This window comes from Meles meles, chromosome 10 (genome assembly GCF_922984935.1).
Source record: "Meles meles chromosome 10, mMelMel3.1 paternal haplotype, whole genome shotgun sequence".
NCBI lineage: Eukaryota > Metazoa > Chordata > Mammalia > Carnivora > Mustelidae > Meles > Meles meles.
Window position 1 is genome coordinate 93,862,159 of NC_060075.1, and position 18,024 is coordinate 93,880,182.

General features: G+C 46.7%; 1 protein-coding gene across 1 annotated transcript; it reads right to left on the reverse strand.

Annotated features, from left to right (window-relative positions):
• Positions 1-11,726: 11,726 nt before the first annotated feature.
• LOC123951433 (spermatogenesis-associated protein 31E1-like) lies at positions 11,727-17,520 on the reverse strand. The gene is made up of 4 exons (XM_046020133.1): positions 17,323-17,520; positions 16,521-16,578; positions 15,912-15,972; positions 11,727-15,660 (listed from the first exon to the last, which is right to left on the reverse strand). The coding sequence occupies exons 1-4, from the start codon at positions 17,518-17,520 to the stop codon at positions 11,727-11,729; spliced, it is 4,251 nt and encodes a 1,416-aa protein (XP_045876089.1).
• Positions 17,521-18,024: the final 504 nt, after the last annotated feature.

The following is an 18,024-nucleotide window of genomic DNA, read 5'->3' on the forward strand; positions in this document are numbered from 1 at the left end:
GGGCACATACCTCAATATTATCAAAGCCATCTATGAAAAACCCACCGCAAATATCATTCTCAATGGAGAAAAACTGAAAGCTTTTCCACTAAGGTCAGGAACACGGCAGGGATGTCCATTATCACCACTGCTATTCAACATAGTACTAGAAGTCCTAGCCTCAGCAATCAGACAACAAAAAGAAATTAAAGGCATCCAAATTGGTAAAGAAGAAGTCAAACTATCACTCTTCGCAGATGATATGATACTATATGTGGAAAACCCAAAAGACTCCACTCCAAAACTGCTAGAACTTGTACAGGAATTCAGTCAAGTGTCAGGATATAAAATCAATGCACAGAAATCAGTTGCATTTCTGTACACCAACAACAAGACAGAAGAAAGAGAAATTAAGGAGTCAATCCCATTTACAATTGTACCCAAAACTATAAGATACCTAGGAATAAACCTAACCAAAGAGACTAAGAATCTATACACAGAAAATTATAAAGTACTCATGAAAGAAATTGAGGAAGACACAAAAAAATGGAAAAATGTTCCATGCTCCTGGATTGGAAGAATAAATATTGTGAAAATGTCTATGCTACCTAAAGCAATCTACACATTTAATGCAATCCCTATCAAAATACCATCCATTTTTTTCAAAGAAATGGAACAAATAATCCTCAAATTTATATGGAACCAGAAAAGACCTCGAATAGCCAAAGGAATATTGAAGAACAAAGCCAAAGTTGGTGGCATCACAATTCCGGACTTCAAGCTCTATTACAAAGCTGTCATCATCAAGACAGCATGGTACTGGCACAAAAACAGACACATAGATCAGTGGAACAGAATAGAGAGCCCAGAAATCGACCCTCAACTCTATGGTCAACTAATCTTCGACAAAGCAGGAAAGAATGTCCAATGGAAAAAAGACAGCCTCTTCAATAAATGGTGCTGGCAAAATTGGACAGCCACATGCAGAAAAATGAAATTGGACCACTTCCTTACACCACACACGAAAATAGACTCCAAATGGATGAAGGACCTCAATGTGAGAAAGGAATCCATCAAAATCCTTGAGGAGAATGCAGGCAGCAACCTCTTCGACCTCAGCCGTAGCAACATCTTCCTAGGAACAACGGCAAAGGCAAGGGAAGCAAGGGCAAAAATGAACTATTGGGATTTCATCAAGATCAAAAGCTTTTGCACAGCAAAGGAAACAGTTAACAAAACCAAAAGACAACTGACAGAATGGGAGAAGATATTTGCAAACGACATATCAGATAAAGGGCTAGTATCCAAAATGTATAAGGAACTTAGCAAACTCAACACCCAAAGAACAAACAATCCAATCAAGAAATGGGCAGAGGACATGAACAGACACTTCTGCAAAGAAGACATCCAGATGGCCAACAGACACATGAAAAAGTGCTCCACGTCACTCGGCATCAGGGAAATACAAATCAAAACCACAATGAGATATCACCTCACACCAGTCAGAATGGCTAAAATTAACAAGTCAGGAAATGACAGATGCTGGAGAGGATGTGGAGAAAGGGGAACCCTCCTCCACTGTTGGTGGGAAGGCAAGCTGGTGCAACCACTCTGGAAAACAGCATGGAGGTTCCTCAAAATGTTGAAAATAGAACTACCCTATGACCCAGCAATTGCACTACTGGGTATTTACCCTAAAGATACAATCATAGTGATCCGAAGGGGCACGTGTACCCGAATGTTTATAGCAGCAATGTCTACAATAGCCAGACTATGGAAAGAACCTAGATGTCCATCAACAGATGAATGGATAAAGAAGATGTGGTATATATACACAATGGAATACTATGCAGCCATCAAAAGAAATGAAATCATGCCATTTGCGACAACGTGGATGGAACTAGAGCGTATCATGCTTAGTGAAGTAAGTCAATCGGAGAAAGACAACTATCATATGATCTCCCTGATATGAGGACATGGAGAAGCAACATGGGGGGGTAGGGGGATAGGAGAAGAGTAAATGAAACAAGATGGGATTGGGAGGGAGACAAACCATAAATGACTCTTAATCTCACAAAACAAACTGGGGGTTCCTGGGGGGAGGTGGGATTGGGAGAGGGGGAGCGGGCTATGGACATTGGGGAGGGGAGGCGAACCATAAGAGACTATGTACTCTGAAAAACAACCTGAGGGTTTTGAAGGGTCAGGGGTGGGAGGTTGGGGCAACCTGAGGGTTTTGAAGGGTCAGGGGTGGGAGGTTGGGGGAACAGGTGGTGGGTAATGGGGAGGGCACGTTTTGCATGGAGCACTGGGTGTTGTGCAAAAAGAATGAATACTGTTACACTGAAAAAATAAATAAAATGAAAAATTTAATTTGCCTAAAAAAAAAAAAAAAAAAAGAATGGGGTTGTTCTCCTTGGGGAGGGAGAGTCAGCTGGTTGCCATGAGATCATTCCCAAGTCCACGTCCTCTAGCCAGAGACCACCAGGAACACTCCTGTGAACAAGTTTTATCCAGAACAAGCTGGGCTTATTATTCATTGCAATGAGAGAGGATGTACACCATGGGGAACCAAGAGATGTCTGGGGAAGAGGTGTTAGAAAAAAAATCTACTGTTGGATTGGGTTTTGGTTGGGTGAATTGAGGGAAGGATGAAAAATGGGGGGTCACTTTAGATTGGATTTAGATTGGATGCTGAATCTAATCACATTTAAGTGGATGCTGAAGGCAGAGGCAATTCTAGGATATCAAAAATCTTATCTATGGGAGGAAAGATTTTAGTCGGAAGAAACCATTACTGGTAACGAGGTAGATGTCACTCATATTAACAAAGAGAATGGGGTGCCCGTTATTTTTGGGGGTGGCACCGTGATCTTTGTTTCTATACTTAGAAAACAATTATGACTTACCTTCATTTTGTCCCCCTTTATCCTGATCTCAGAGTAACTTTGTCTGGTGTTGGTATTCTGTGATACTCCTTGGCATTTATGTACAAGAGGAGAGTAACACAGCCCTGGTGTGAGTCAGGGCCACTTCTGGATATTAGCAGGGCTGGATCACCCCACCACCGTCCCATCAGTAAAGGGAACATGGGTAAGATTTTACCTTCTACTGGGAGACATAATTTTTGAATTCTAGAAATCAGTGAAGTGTACATGTCTTCTAGCCAAACCTGTTCAATATATGGGGAAAAACAGATTCATGGTTAAGTGCATCACTGGCTGAGGTGTGTTCTCTAAGATTGGCTTATCTCTTCCACTCCCAAATTTTATATTTATTTTGATATAGTAAAAATTCATAAATGTTAAAACCACCAACATGATTTCAGTTCCTGCACTCTTTTTTTTAAGATTTTTATTTATTTATTTAACAGACAGAGATCACAAGTAGTCAGAGAGGCAGGCAGAGAGAGAGGAGGAAGCAGGCTCCCCACGGAGCAGAGAGCCTGATGTGGGGCTAGATCTCAGGACTCTGAGATCATAACCTGAGCTAAAGGCAGAGGCTTTAACCCACTGAGCCACCCAGGCACCCCCCTGTACTCTCTCTTAAGCACTGTCTCAGCCTGGGCCCACTGATTCCCTTTGCTTAAGATTTCATCCTCTGAATTTTCACCATCCCAGTGTTATTCCCTAGAAAACTAGTGGACTGGTATCAGAGTGGAATGATATAAAACAAAGAGGAACAAAACATTTATTATATAATGACATTTATTATACAAATGTATAAAACATATACAAATGTATGTTATCATAAAAATAAATAACATTATATAATAAAAAGGCATTTATTATATAAAGTCTACTTGTAATTTGAATACAAAGGTTTTTTTAAAGATTTTATTTATTTATTTAACAGGGAGATAGAGATCACAAGTAGGCAGAAAGGCAGGCAGAGAGGAGGAAGCAGGCTCCTCGCTGAGCAGAGAGCCCAATGCGGGGCTTGATCCCAGGACTCTGAGATCATGCCTGAGCTGAAGGCAGAGACTTTAACCCACTGAGCCACCCAGGCATCCCTACAAAGGGTTTTAATAAGAATTTGTTCAGTGATAAATTATCCATATGCTGAGTACAGGCAAAAATGTCACCCCAATAAAAAGAACACAGACATGATAGCCCTTGAGAGCTGCAGAATGAAGTTAAAAGTAGAGTACTTCTCCAGAGATGGCAGAGGTCATTTTTTTTTTTTAATTTGACAGAGAGAAATCACAACTAGGCAGAGAGGCAGGCAGAGAGAGAGGTGGAAGCAGGCTCCCCGCAGAACAGAGAGCCCAATGCAGGGCTCGATCCCAGGACTCTGGGATCATGACCTGAGCCGAAGGCAGAGGCTTTAACCCACTGAACCACCCAGGGGCCCCAGGTCATTTTTTTTTCACATTTATAATTTATAGCATTTTTTACTTTTCCTTTGTCGATACATCCATCATATATCATCTTATCACGTCATGCCGTGAAATGTTTTGTTTGGTGCCTGTCTCTTGGGGAATTGCACGATGTTCATACTTCCTGTGAGTTTGTCCCTTGATGTCTGGCTTCACCTTGACAAGTATATCGGACTCTCCCTGCATGGTGGGGATCAGAGAGTCTGAGAAATAATGACGTCTTTCTGCAGAAGTCAAGCAGGTAACATAGACAGCCCGTTGTGGATGAACAAGTTAGCTCTCAGTTCAGTCTGTTTTCTACATCTAGTGATACATTCAGGTGATTAATCCTGGCATCGAAATTGAAATACTTCTCTTTCTCCACTTGTGCTTCTCACATCATCCTCTATGGCAAGAGCTGACCAGCACAGATGCTGCCTTCACCAGAACTGGGTCATTGGCTGACCTCGCTGCATCCTCGCTTGCACCCCTTACCTTGGGGTGTTTCCTGAGCTGTCCGTGCTTAAGTGCACCCACAGCAGCTGCTGGCCTGTTAGCTAGAGGTCTGCCTTAATACGCCAGCTTGTGAGCAACCATCAGTGGTTGTGTGCCCAAGGAATAGCCAATCTGTTTAATTTGGTCCAATGTATTTAGCCCCCTTGCTTCCTAGTCAAATCACGGTGTCCATATGCTTGACTGCAGGAATCCATTCTTTTCTGTCCCCAGAACTATTCACACGATCCAAAGCAAATAACATCTCCCAGTGGATTTTCCATTTTTTTTTACATTGGGAAATAAAACTACTACTTTTAAAATTTTACCTTGAAAACAATAGGACACTTGCAAAAATGTAATGGAAATGTAAACCATTGCATTCTTAATGATAAGTCATTCTTATGGTATGTGCGACCTCTGCTAAACCCTGTCCGGGGTCCCCGTGGCTTCTGCACTCTCCCCACACCTCCCATAGGTCTGATGGTCTAGGAAGGGCATGAGGTTCTTTCACTGCACTCTAACTGAATCTCAGCTCCCTTTCGTTTCCCCTCAACACAGCCGTCACCACAGGCTTGGGGTCCTATTTTTGTACAGCTGTGCTGTGTTTACAGGTGAGTTGGGGCAGAACGTTCTCTCACCTCTGTGTCACCCACCCTTTGCCTATGAGGGGATGCTCAAGGTTGCCAAGTTTGGAAAAACAGCTCTTCTGGAGTTCCACAGTCCTCATTCTTTCTGGACCGGCCATATACATGGTTTGCCTGATGGAGCCCAGAGCCCATGTTTGTTTTGGATTCTGGATCAGCTTCTTAGAAGAGACCAGGAATCTTGTTCGTGTCAGTGCTCTCTACATTTCTACCATTCTTCGAGCCCATAAAAATCTTTCAGAGTATGCAGCCTCTTATGTGTGTGTGTTTATGTATTTGTAAGGTAACTACATGCACCATAAGTCTATAATTTATTTCCATGACAAAGCTTATATAAATATAGGGATTTTAAAAAAGTGAGATGCTGTGAAGTGTGTAAACCTGACGATTCACAGACCTGTACCCCTGGGGATAAAAATACATTACATGTTTATAAAAAAAAAAAAATTGGAAGTGGAGGCGAACCATAAGAGACTATGGACTCTGAAAAACAACCTGAGGGTTTTGAAGGGTCGGGGGTGGGAGGTTGGGGGAACAGGTGGTGGGTAATAGGGAGGGCACGTATTGTATGAAGCACTGGGTGTTGTGCAAAAACAATGAATACTGTTACGCTGAAAAAATAAATAAATTAAAGAAAAAAAAAGTGAGATGAAAAAGTTTCCAAATGGAAGTTCTAATGTGTTCCTTCTGCACCTCTGTGTACTGTCCTGTCCAGTGCCCTGGTGAGCCCCTCCACCAAAGAGTCCCACTCCTAATGGACTCCCATGCCTCTCAGGTGAGCAAAGCAGGAATGGTATCTCCAGGAACTGGGTTTTGTGTACTTTTGCCTCCAATCCTCAAAATCTGTGAGGGCTACCTGGAATGACAGGTGGATTCAAGATGTGGAGAAAGGTACACATTAAGGAGTGTACCAGAAGGAGAAGTGGAAACACTCCATTGTACTGATTTTCATGAAAGCTAATAGAATTAAATTCCTATTTGTCATACTGTTCTTTTTAAAGAAAAGTCACAAACTGTCATTGGGGCCCCTGGGTGGGTCAGTCATTAAGCATCTGATTTTGGCTCTGATTCAATCCCAGGACAGAGCCCCACATCAGGCTCCCTACTGGGCAAGAAGCCTGCTTCTTCCTCTCCAGCTCCCTTGCTTGTGTTCCCTCTCTCAATATCTCTCACTGTCAAATAAAATATTTAAAAAAACAAGCGAAAAACAAGACTGTGATCCAGAGAGGTTTCTATTCTCTGAAATTTTCATTATCTAAATGTCAAGATGACTTTTTCTTCCTTTTTTTCTCTCTGAAATAGTGATATGTACCATTATCTGGTGGTGGTGGAAATAATTTCCTGTAGGGATATCATCTGTCTGACTTAGGAAAGGGATCCTTTCATCGTGTAGCAGAGGAAGCATTGGATTAGAGTCAGATGTGGAAACCGAGTATCCATGTGGCTTGGGGAGACTCTACGTGCCATGGGGTTCCCATTTGTTAACTAGGTGGCTTGGATAAAGCAGAGACCACCACCATTGTGTGTGTGTGTGTGTGTGTGTGTGTGTGTGTCTGTGTGTGTGTGTCCGTGTGTTGGTAATGGTTCTCTGTCTCCCCTCTTCTCCTCTTCTCCTCTTTTTTCTTTCTTTACCTACTTCTTCATCTGAAGTCTGAAGTAAGTGTCTGACAATGAGGGAGGGTTCTGGGGGGAGGTGGAGGTGGAGGGCAGTGTCTTCCCTGTGTAAATGGAGGGAAGGTAGGACATGCAGCATGCTTTGGTCAAGTTCTGTTTCCTACTTATATTATGGGCACATTTTGTAAATGGTGACCTGGCTATGTCCAAGAGACCTTAAACGCGCCTGTCCTTCTTCATCTGCTCTCTGCAAATCCTTCCAGCCAACAGCCTGCAGTAGCCCTCCCAGTTTTAATAGCCTATGACTTGTGTACTTATTTGTGTGGCAAAAGTGTCTCAGCTTCCTACCTGAGACCTCCCATCTTTTCTTCTACTGAGAAAGGTTCGAGGTAATGGAATCACTTCCCCAGAAAATGTTTGTGTTGGTTCCTCGCTTGCCCTTATTCCAAGTGGTGTAAGAATGGCTACTGATGCTAACAAGACACATGTCCTATTTATCGCTTCTATAAAAATAGTTGGTCCCACAAATCTTTAAAAAAAAAAGGATACTAATGCATCTGATCCACATAACCAACTAACACACACACATAAAATTGCTGAGAGCAAAGAGCTGTGTCCTCTCATTTCTTGTTATCAGGATGAGACGAGGCAGTGATGTTTTCCTTCAAAAGATGGTAGCACTTCAAAAATTCCCATCTATTTTGTTAGAAGTTACATTATTTTATACCTCTTACAAGAATTTAATTTCATTCTGACTAAAACCATGGTTTAGAAGTAGCTTAAACTTAAAAAAGAAAGTATCTTTTTTATGATTGTGAGATATCGTGGATGCAGGCATCTATAGGGAAATGATGAGTTGTCCTGGTTATTAAATGCTACTGATTGGACATTATAGGCTATCCAGGGCCACTTTCCATAGTTCCTGTGATTCAGTAACATGAGAAAGTATCATCTAGGGAGCAAATTTCAAAATGTTAATAACATTAATAACTGTGTAATAAAATATTTTACTACCTATGTTTTTTCTTAATTAAAAAACATATATACACCCACAGAACTGACACCAGCTCTTCCTCTCTTCTGAGAGAAAAGATTGAGGCATCATCACATCAATGGGTGACCTGAGAGATTTAGGCATACACTTGAGATCTGTTATCTAGATCTTATCAAGTCAGGGCAACAGTACTCTTAAGACCAGTGAGAAATATGGAGTCTCAACTAAGTGCCCAGTTTGGAAAATATTAGGTAGATGGTGAGGTCTTTGTTATTATAGTGAAATTCTAATTAAATGTATACTTTTTAAATTTGACAGATGTTAAAATGCCAATTTCCAAGTAATTTAATTGAGGTAATATATATTTCAAGCAGCAATTAAATGGAATATTTTCTAAGATTTCAAAATTATTTAAGCACTGTGCCCTTTTTTAGCTGATAATATAAAGCAGAGCTTGACTTCCCGAGTCATAGAAACTGAATGTGCCTTAAGATTCTGTAAAATATGGGGTGCCTGGGTGGCTCAGTGGGTTAAGCCTCTGCGTTCGGCTCAGGTCATGATCTCAGAGTCCTGGGATCGAGTCCCACATCGGGCTCTCTGCTCGGCAGGGAGCCTGCTTCCGTCTCTCTCTCTGTCTCTGCCTGCCTCTCTATCTACTTGTGATCTCTCTCTATCAAATAAATAAATAATCTAAAAAAAGATTCTGTAAAATATGAAACTTTCTGAATACTCCAGAAGTTTAAGCAATCATAGCTGAGCATTAGCTTGTGATTTTTTTCATATTCTGGATGTATACGTGATATCATCTAAGGATACTATCATATTTTAAAAGGAAAAAAAAAGAAAAAGATATAATTATTTTATGTTGTTAACAGTAAATATAAACAAACCAAAGGCAATAACAGAAATATTGCTGAACCATCTCATTTCTAAAACAGCTTCATGTGTTTGACACTGTGAGTTCTTTGATTTAAAAATAAAACAAGCCTTGCAAACCTACCACAAGCTGCTCTGGGCCAAAGAGCATGCTGTCTGTACAGCTGAGTCAGTGGCCTCTCTGCTGGTTCACTCCATCCCACATTCCAATGGCTGCAGGCCTCCCCACAGCATTTCCAACGTGAAGAAGTCACTTTGGGTGGAGGGACTTGTCCCTAACAAAATAAAGAACGTGACTTCTGAGGCCATTTCACTAAACCGTAGCTAAAACTGGACAAATAAGAGTTCTTCCCTCATTAGACGATGGCAAAGTTTTGGTTGTTTTCAGTTTCTGATTCTTTAAACTGTGCGTGGGAGCGCAAGATTATGAAAATCTGTGAAGGAAAGGATTTTTCAGGTTTACGTGGGGAATCTAAGTCTTTTTCATAAGTAATTACAAAATACACAAGCCTTTTCTCTGTAGAGCACAACTGCACTGCCAGTTTGCTAAGGGGCTTCAGATCCATGCGGGGCCTGTCACTGGGTGGCTACTTGGGTTCCTAAGGATGGAGGTGAGGCTTCTGTTCAAGGTATGTCTTTGGTGTCTGCAGGGCACCGGGAGGCCTCTGTGTGGGCTCTGCAGACCTGTGTGTGGGTATTCAGATCGGTTTCTGAGGTGTGTCTGAGAGAAGTCTGTGTGGATCTCTGTCACAGGTCTCTGTGAAGTCTCTTGGTGTTGGCCACTGTGAGAGTTTCTGTGTAAGGTATGTGTGGGAGGGATTTGAGGATCATCCCTGGACATGGTGTTCATGAGGGCTCTTAATGTTGGTCCCTGTCAGAGGTCTCTGTGTAGGGTCTGTGTGGGCTTTGTGTGGGTCTCTGTGGGAGGTCTTGGTGTGGGTCTTTGTCAGAGGTCTCTGCACAAGGTCCCTTGGCATGGGGCTTTCCCTTTCTGGCCTTCTTGTACGATCTGGCAGTAGAAGGGCAAGGGGACTTGCTCCTTCCTGTTTCTGGCTGTTTCTGGAAGTTCTTGTGGCACTTCTACCAACAGGAGCGTGGGGTGCACGTCTGACTCCTCAACTCCCAGAACTGATGCCACTGGGAGGACCTAGCAGTAGCCAGGTTCAGGACTCTGCTCTGGGCCACCCAATTCTGAGCTTCCAAGGGCCTGGGGTGCTGTCTGTCCTTGTACCACCTCCCCCAGGTCCTGACTACACTGTCACTGCTGGCCCACCCTGGGGACTTAGAGGCAGGATCTGGCTCCAGGGTGAAGCTGCGGCAGAGCAGGACTGCACCCACTTTGTCCCCCACCCCAGATACATTCCCACATGGGGTATCCTGACAGCATGAGGGTGGGGCCATGCCTGCTGCCATCTGGATGGGTTATCCCTCCTGGAGTGGGACTCTCCACCATGTGAGTGATGTGGGGTGGGCGCTGGAGGACGATGTTGGGCTGGGAGTGGGGCATGCGGTGGGGGGCACTCCTGGACTGCACCCTCATTCTGGACACGTCCCTTCTAGCCAGGGGTAGGACAAGCGCCATCTTGCCTTCCTGCCCTTCTGGGCTCTGGGGTAACCATGACCAGGACCCAGGCCAGTCCCTTGGCCTCTGAGTCCCCACCAGTCCCCTGGGAGCCATCCTTGGGCCACATGTGTACATAAAGGTCACAGACCACAAGTGCATCCTGGGGACTGCAGTCCTACCAGCTTATCAAATTGTGCAGAAGTTAACTTCTCTGTCTGAAGGCCTTGCTTCCTCTGGGAACCTGGCCCTCCATGTGGGAGATCAGGTGGCTTCTGTACAACCCCCACCCCACCCCCTCCACCACCCCACCCTTGGACTTGGCAGCTGGAGTGGGGTGAAAACCCTGTGGGGACAGTCCCAGGGCCTCTAACTTCTCCCCTCTGGGCCCATAGGTGGCCGTGGGACACCAAGGGTCCTCAGTCGTTACACCAGGTATGGGCTCACCCTGTCACTTGGCCTCCTTCCTGGCCTCCCACCCTAAGCGCAGGGTCCCCTGCCCACAGCCACACCCCTCCATCCCCCAGAAAGGGAAGGAGGTGCTGGTGAACATGTCCCTTCAGTGCCCTGGGGCTGGGCAGGCTGGTGCCTGGGGGTCTCTGTGGCACCTCACACACCCTCAGCGCCGGGAGTGAGCTTGTCCCTTGTTGCTCTGAGTGTAAGAAGGGCTGCTTGGAGCTAAGATGGGATTCTCTGGGAAGAGAAGGCTCCTGGGGTGGCCGTCCTCTACTCCCCACAGGAGATGGGCTGGGGGCAGGATTTCTCACCTCTGCCCTCAGGGCCGGCCTTGCGTCTCCCAACTGCAGGCCCCACTCTGATCTAGGACTCCATCTTCCTGGAGCCTGAGCAGGATTTCTGCCTCAGCAGACCCTCCCTACAGCCACACAAATTTCAGGTGGAGGGAAAGGAGGAGAGGATGGGCAGAGTGAGGTCCCACTCTGGGTCTTGTTCACCTTGTCATGGAAATGGAAGATGTGTGAGGGAGGGGGCAGGGGTGGACCTCGAGGTCACTGGCCCTCCAAGGCCCTGTTCCTTCTGGAAGCCAAAGCAGGCCCTCGGGGAGAGAAAACCCTGATCCTCCCCCCTCCCCCAAGCAGGGTACACACAAAGTCCAGCACGACTCATGAGAAAAAAAAAAAATATATATATATTTGGGAAACAATAAAAATTGTGGCACGGGGAAGTCATTAGCACACAGAGGATGTGCTAATGTGAGAAAAAAATGGGCTTTCTTTGCATATACTCGATTTTTTCTTGAAGGAAATCTTTCTGACCAGGAAAGATGTGTGAAGCATTCTCTGCCTGATAGGTTGAGACATATTTTTGAAGACTGCATGTAGGATAATGGTGAACTCGACCTGAGACACCTGCCACCATTGGCTGGTGCTGGCCAGGTCTGCCTGGGGGCCCCAGGTCCCTGGGGAGGCTTTTCCATTCACCATTCCTGTCTCTGGTCAGCTGGCTCTTGCTAGGGCAGCTATGACACTTGGGGGTACCTTGCTGATTGGAGGCTATCCCTCCCATCACTCTCTTCTGGTCTATGGAGGCGAAAGCCCTGTGGGGGCAAGAATGCCTATGTACTGGGACCTGCAATTCCTTGTGCTGATATATCTCTGAGGCCCGAATTCCTTCCTGGAGTCCCAATTTTTTCACCAGGATTTGTCCCACAGTTTTCATGATCGTCTGAGTTTCAGCAGCCCTGTTGTCCATAACCGATCTGCTTCTGACTGGCACCCAGTTCTGGGCAGGAGACGATGCAGGCTTGCCTTTTTGAAGGGGTCCTTCCAGTCCTTTGCTTTTTTTATTGGGATTAAGGCACTGCAGAAAATTCTTCATCCTTTGTCTAAAGTGGCTTTCTGGAAAAACATGTCCCTTTCCTGGTGGCATGAGCCAAAGGTATTTGCTTCCAAGGCTCTCTCCTGATCCTCTGACCTGGGAAGGGTGGCCTATATCACTAGCTAGGGAAGCCCTGATTCCCAATGGTTCTGCACACCTGTGTTCATTCTCTTCTGGTTTGGGTCTCTTCTGGTCCTTTCCCTCTTCGGTGGTCTCACTGTTGCTCTGGCTGTCACTTGGTTCCTCAATCTTTGGTCCACAGGGCTCTTGCTGCCCCTCACTGCTCGATCCACTTGAGCTAAGGTTATGTGACACTGGGGAAGCTGGTATTGCTCCACTGGCACATTCCGTTTGGGAACAGGAGGGTGATTCTTGAGTGGTCAAGCTGTGTGCAGCAAGGACAGCATTAGTGTGAGAGTCTGGCAGGAGCACACTGGTGCCACTGTCTTCAACAAGCACACAAGTGGCAAAGTCTGGAAGGAGGATGTCACTGGGAGAATCTTGAGGAAGGACACCAGTGGTATGGCCTTCAGGCTGGTTCTCCGACTCTATCTTCTCTTGGAGTTCCACCTTACTAACCTTTGTTTTAAGGCTTACCTCCTCTGGATCTTGAGCAACCAACACTGTAGATGGTGAGGGGCTTTTCCTAGCACCTGGATATTCTGATCTCCTCAGATCCACATAAATGGCTGGTTTGTTGGCCAGCCCATTGGGTCTTAAGACGACTTTCCAAGCAGGGGCCTTCTTGGCCTCCATTGCCTCTGTGGCCCCTTCAGACCTTGGAGTTTGGGACCTGAGCTTCATCTTCAGTGTTGCTACCATGTCTGGTGAGGCCTGACCCCCACTCTCCTCTTTTAGATCATTCCTGGCCATTATTAAACTTGGACTTGGTTCCAGGTTGTCTTTCTTGGCCCCCATAACAGTCTTGCTGTGCAGGGTTCTTTTTGGGAGGCTGAGAATGGAGGCCTGAGAAGGTGATCTTCCCTCCTGTCTTGATAAAGACATCTCTGAGGACTGATGGCCCTCACCAGGTGAAGTCCCTCCCAGGGCCTCCTGGATTTGCTCACATATGGGTGACGGAATAGGCAGGGGACTCCCTGAAGTGGAATCGATCTTTTCAGTTATACCTTTCTCTCCTGGATGGGGCTGAGGTGGTTTCCCCAAGAACTTGTAAAATTTGGCTTTTGAGGGGGCCCCAGGTACAAAGGGGGCTGAGCATGGAAAGGGGGACTGGGGAAAGGGCAAGTGTTGAGCTTCATGTAGTTTGAGATCTATGGGCTCAACAGTTTGGAGAGGTAGGTCCCACTTACACCTCACTCGAAAACTTATGATGTGTGTTTCCAGCTTCTGCTGAGTGTTAGGACAAAGGAAGGACAGCTCATGGGAGGTGTTTACGCAGGGCATCCAATCCTTCAATGGCAATAGATTTCTGATAACCATGTGGGGTTGGGACTTGGGAAAAGCATGGCTGGCCACAAACCAGGATTGACGCACAATCACAGGGATCAGACCTTTACTGATCTGTCCCAATTTCCTGTGCAAATGAACCTTTAAAGTTTTTTCTAGATGTTTCTTATCTGGGCCCCTGGCTAAGTATTTTCCTGGATCACCATCCAAGGCCCTTATCAAGGGTCTTCCAAACTCCTTCTCAGAGTTGGTTCCCAGAACCTTCACTGGGAATCTAGCTGAGATCCTGGAGAGACCTGTTGGCATCCTCTTCAGACACTGCTGTAGACCCTTACCAAAGTTCTTCTCTAGTTGGAATCTTGATTGGTACTTCCTGTGGCATCTGTACCTGGTCCTCCATGTAGCTTGGCTGCTTTTGCCTTTAAACACAAAGATCCTTGAGAGCCCCTGCTCTCTCTGTGCCTGACTCACCCCCGGGCATGCATCCTGAGGCCAACTCAGTTCCAGAGACAGCTGAACCTTGTGGGGAAAGCTGCTTTGCTGTTTATCCCTGATGAGCTTCCTCTGAAGCTGTGGCTTCTGGATATTAAAGATGACAAAGTCCCCTTGAAAGGTGGGACCTGATCTGTGGCCCCGGGAAGCCTGGTGGTCCTCCAGAAGCTTGGGAGGAACTTGGCTAAAGAATTTTGGAGATCTTTTCTCCATAGTGGGTAAAGTCTTCCCACTTCCTTGTTGCTTTGGCAACAAGGGCCACTCCAGATGTTGCATTTTAGTTGGGATGAAGGATCGTGTCTTATTCTGGGATGTAGCACAAGATACCCCACTGGTCCTCCTCTGGGATGGGAGAGAAGGTGGTCTTATTGGGACAGAGGGTACAAGGGGGACCTGGGGCTGGGACAAGGTTAGCGTTGAGGGTTGGGGTTGGATCCCACGGTGGAGCAATGGTGGGGCATGGGAAAACTGTGAAGATATTTGATCCTGGTTTAGAACAGGCAAGCAATTAGAGGTCCCATTGAATGAAACAGAGGGAGCCTGTAGAGGAGAAGAGTGAGTAGAGAACAAGGCAGTGGCCACCAGGGACTCACTGTGCAGAGAGGGGAGACCCCAGAAGAGCTGGCTGCATTTCCATTGCAAATGGTCTTCCAAGACCTCGGGAGATGAGAATGGCTGAGGTTGGGCTAGTGGACCTGCTTTGTTTTTCACGTTACAGAATGATGGCAGGGTGGTGGTGTTCTGCTCAGCACCCAGCAGCTTCCACAGAGTCCCCCAGAAGTTCACGTGGTCGTCTGGGCACAACTGTTTGAAAACTGACCCAACCTTTTCTTTCTCCTTCCAACTCTTCAGTTCTACACTTTTGCTGATTAGTAGTTCAAGGAGCTTCTGGACATCCGGATTGACAAACGAAGGGTTATGAGTCTCTATCTGCCTGTTAGTAAGGCCACCCCAGAACGAGGCATCTGGTGGGTGGCAGGAGACATGTTCTTGTTGGCACTTGTGCTGTAATGTGCCAGGCAAGAACAAGGACTTGGTACTTTCCCACCACCAGGCAAAGGATAAAATGGGGTAGCTGGCATGGCCAGGGCCTGAGATGGCTGGAATGAGAGAGGCCCAGTAGGAATTACCTGGAACAAAGTTCTTTCTCACTGTGTCTGGTAGGATTTTTTTTAAGTTAGTTTGCTCTTCTTGAGGTCTCGCTGGCGGGGTGGAGGCCAGAGGCCGAGTGGGCCCTGTTAGCGGAGCACGAGCAGGTGATGAGGCCACGGTGGGAGCAGCGTCTTCCACAGGTTCCCTGCATGGCTGATGGGCTCCAGCTGGCGCCCATTGGTGCACCTGCCCAGGGGCTGCTTGCCGTAAGGACTGGTGAAAGCCCCCCTGGTCAGAGAGCCTTTCCAGGTGGCTGTGGGAGAAAGGAGGTGTGAGCTGCCCCTGCAGCAGCCTGGGGCTGGGAGGGAACCCCATGGCCCTCCATGACCCACACCCATGTCACAATGCTCCTGCTGTCCCTCAGCCTGGGGCTTTGGTCACAATATGTCCCGCAGCTCCTCCCAGCCCCCCGAAACAACCCTAAAGACTGTTCCCTGCAGTCCCGGGGGTCACACCATAGACTCGGGGAGGCCCACCCAGGGGAGAAGAAGGCAGATTCTTTACCTTTGCATAAGGTAGACTAAACTGTGGACCTCTTCCAGGTCGTGCAGGCAATTTCTACAAGCTGGAAACAGGAGACTGGGTTACAGGGGAAGGCGGGGACCCAGGGGTCTTACAGGAGACTGGGTATAATGTCCCTTTAGGGGAGACCTTTGGGGGATTGGACTTGGAAGTCCCAAACAGCACTGTCCAAGGCCACATGCCCACATGGTGATTACAGGGTTCATTTTGGGGATCACTTTGTCTTTTCCAAAGTGTTTTCTCACTCATGACCTTCCTGGGGGAGGATGGACTGCATGGCCTCACAGAGGAATCTGAGTCAAGTTGAACAGCTTGTCCACAGTGGGAGCAGGAGGTCCTACCCCCAGTCTAGGCCCTGGGGCCCCTGCTGGGTGACACCAGTTTCCAGCCCCTCAGGGCTTTGTTCTGGTGCAGAATCTGAGAAGCCTCTGGGTTGTGCTCTCCATCCCAGGAGCCCCCAACCCACCACCCAGGGCTCTGTTTACTGAGGGATGGGCTCAGGCCCTGGTGTCCTGGAGACAGTGGGCCTGGGCCTCAGAGCAGGGGGCACAGTGTAACTGGGACATGCAGGGGTGAGTGGTGGACGCTCACCTTTCAGAATCTGGCTTTTCTGGCTTCTGTTGCTCCTTCTCCGTGACTCCACTTGGTACTGAGATAAGAGAACAAGGGGAGGCTGGGATTCCTGCCCCAGCAGCAGGTGCTCTCTGCTCATGAGTAGCATGACTTCCTACATTTAACTAAGGGGGGTGGACTGTGATTTTCTTTAGTTTTACTCATTTCCTTTTCAAAATTGATACAAATATTTCCAGTTTTCCTTCTTTGAAGAATGTACAGAAGGATATTCTATGTGAGAAGTTTGCCACTGTTCTCTGCTCAAGAAACACACACAATCCCAGACCTGGTGGCGCAGCTGGACTTTTTCACATAGGACCCCATTTTCCAAGGACAGAGCCCCACTCTAGCTGCTGTTTGGGACCTCCTGGGCTCAATACTGCCCTCAATCAGCCCCGAAGGGGGAACATTAACCTGAAACACCTGTCCTGGGATGGCAGCTGGTGACCCGGTGCTCAGGGGCCTGACCTCTGTTAGAGAGGCAGCTTTTAGCCTCTGGTCCTCAGCCATTGGTCACTGTGTTTGGGACGCTGTCCTGGACTTCTCCACCACACCTGGACTCCAGCCCGAGGTCTTTGGGGAGAAATCCTCATGTCCCTCTAACCCCTGCCGTGTCTGGCTTGTCCTGGATGGATGGTGGTCTACTCTCTCCTGAGAATATGAATACCCATTCTATTCTTTCCCATCTCAGGAGTCTCTCCAGTGACTCAGAGAAGTGGAAAGCATAATAGAAAAAAATATAGAATCACACTCTGCTGGGTCTGGGCCAAGGGTTCCATACCTTCCTGCTCTTCCTGTGTTTCTTGCCTCGTGGTGAGGATGGATCAGGCTGGAAATAGGAAAGTAAGAAGACAAAGAGCCCCACTCCACATACAAAGGCAAGGATGGCATTAACTGCCCAGATAGTGGGACTGGAGCTCAGCCAACCATCAGGAAAGAATTCCTGAGGGAAGAGATAATTTTCCATCTCTTTCCTCATCAGACATTAGTATCTGATCCCACTGCTGCCCTCAGGCAACTGAGCCCTGGGTGTGGAGGTACGGACCCTAGGCCCATGCCCACATCACAGAGCTATTGTCTGGTCACAAAGGGCTCCTGAGGAAGGGGGAGGGGACAGAAGAGAAGCATCCCCTCCCCCCACCCTGTGGCTCCACCCTCCCAGGCCTCCAAATTCCTCCCCTCAGCAGACACCAATCTCTTCTCTGTATCTATGAATCTGAGTTTCTTTTTTTTTTTTCAATTCTACATACAAGTGAAACCATATGGTATTTATCTTTCTCTTATTTTATTTAACATAGTATTCTCAAGGTTCTCCATGTTACCACGACCATCACCATTTCATTATTTTTTATGGCTGAATAGTATTGATGTGTGTGATATCTTTATCCATTCACCCCAGTATACATGACTCATTTAAGACTGATGTTTTCTTCTTGACTTTCCTTATGGATGACTTTTCCATTGATGTAAACTGTTGAAGTTC

Excerpts from the sequence above, each read along its gene's own strand:
- LOC123951433 (XM_046020133.1), bottom strand. The coding sequence starts at position 17,520 with ATGAGGAAAGAGATGGAAAATTATCTCTTCCCTCAGGAATTCTTTCCT. Across the intron at positions 16,579-17,322 it reads AACACAGGAAGAGCAGGAAG|TACCAAGTGGAGTCACGGAG; the intron begins GTATGGAACCCT and ends CTCTTATCTCAG. Across the intron at positions 15,661-15,911 it reads TTAGTCTACCTTATGCAAAG|CCACCTGGAAAGGCTCTCTG; the intron begins GTAAAGAATCTG and ends TTTCTCCCACAG.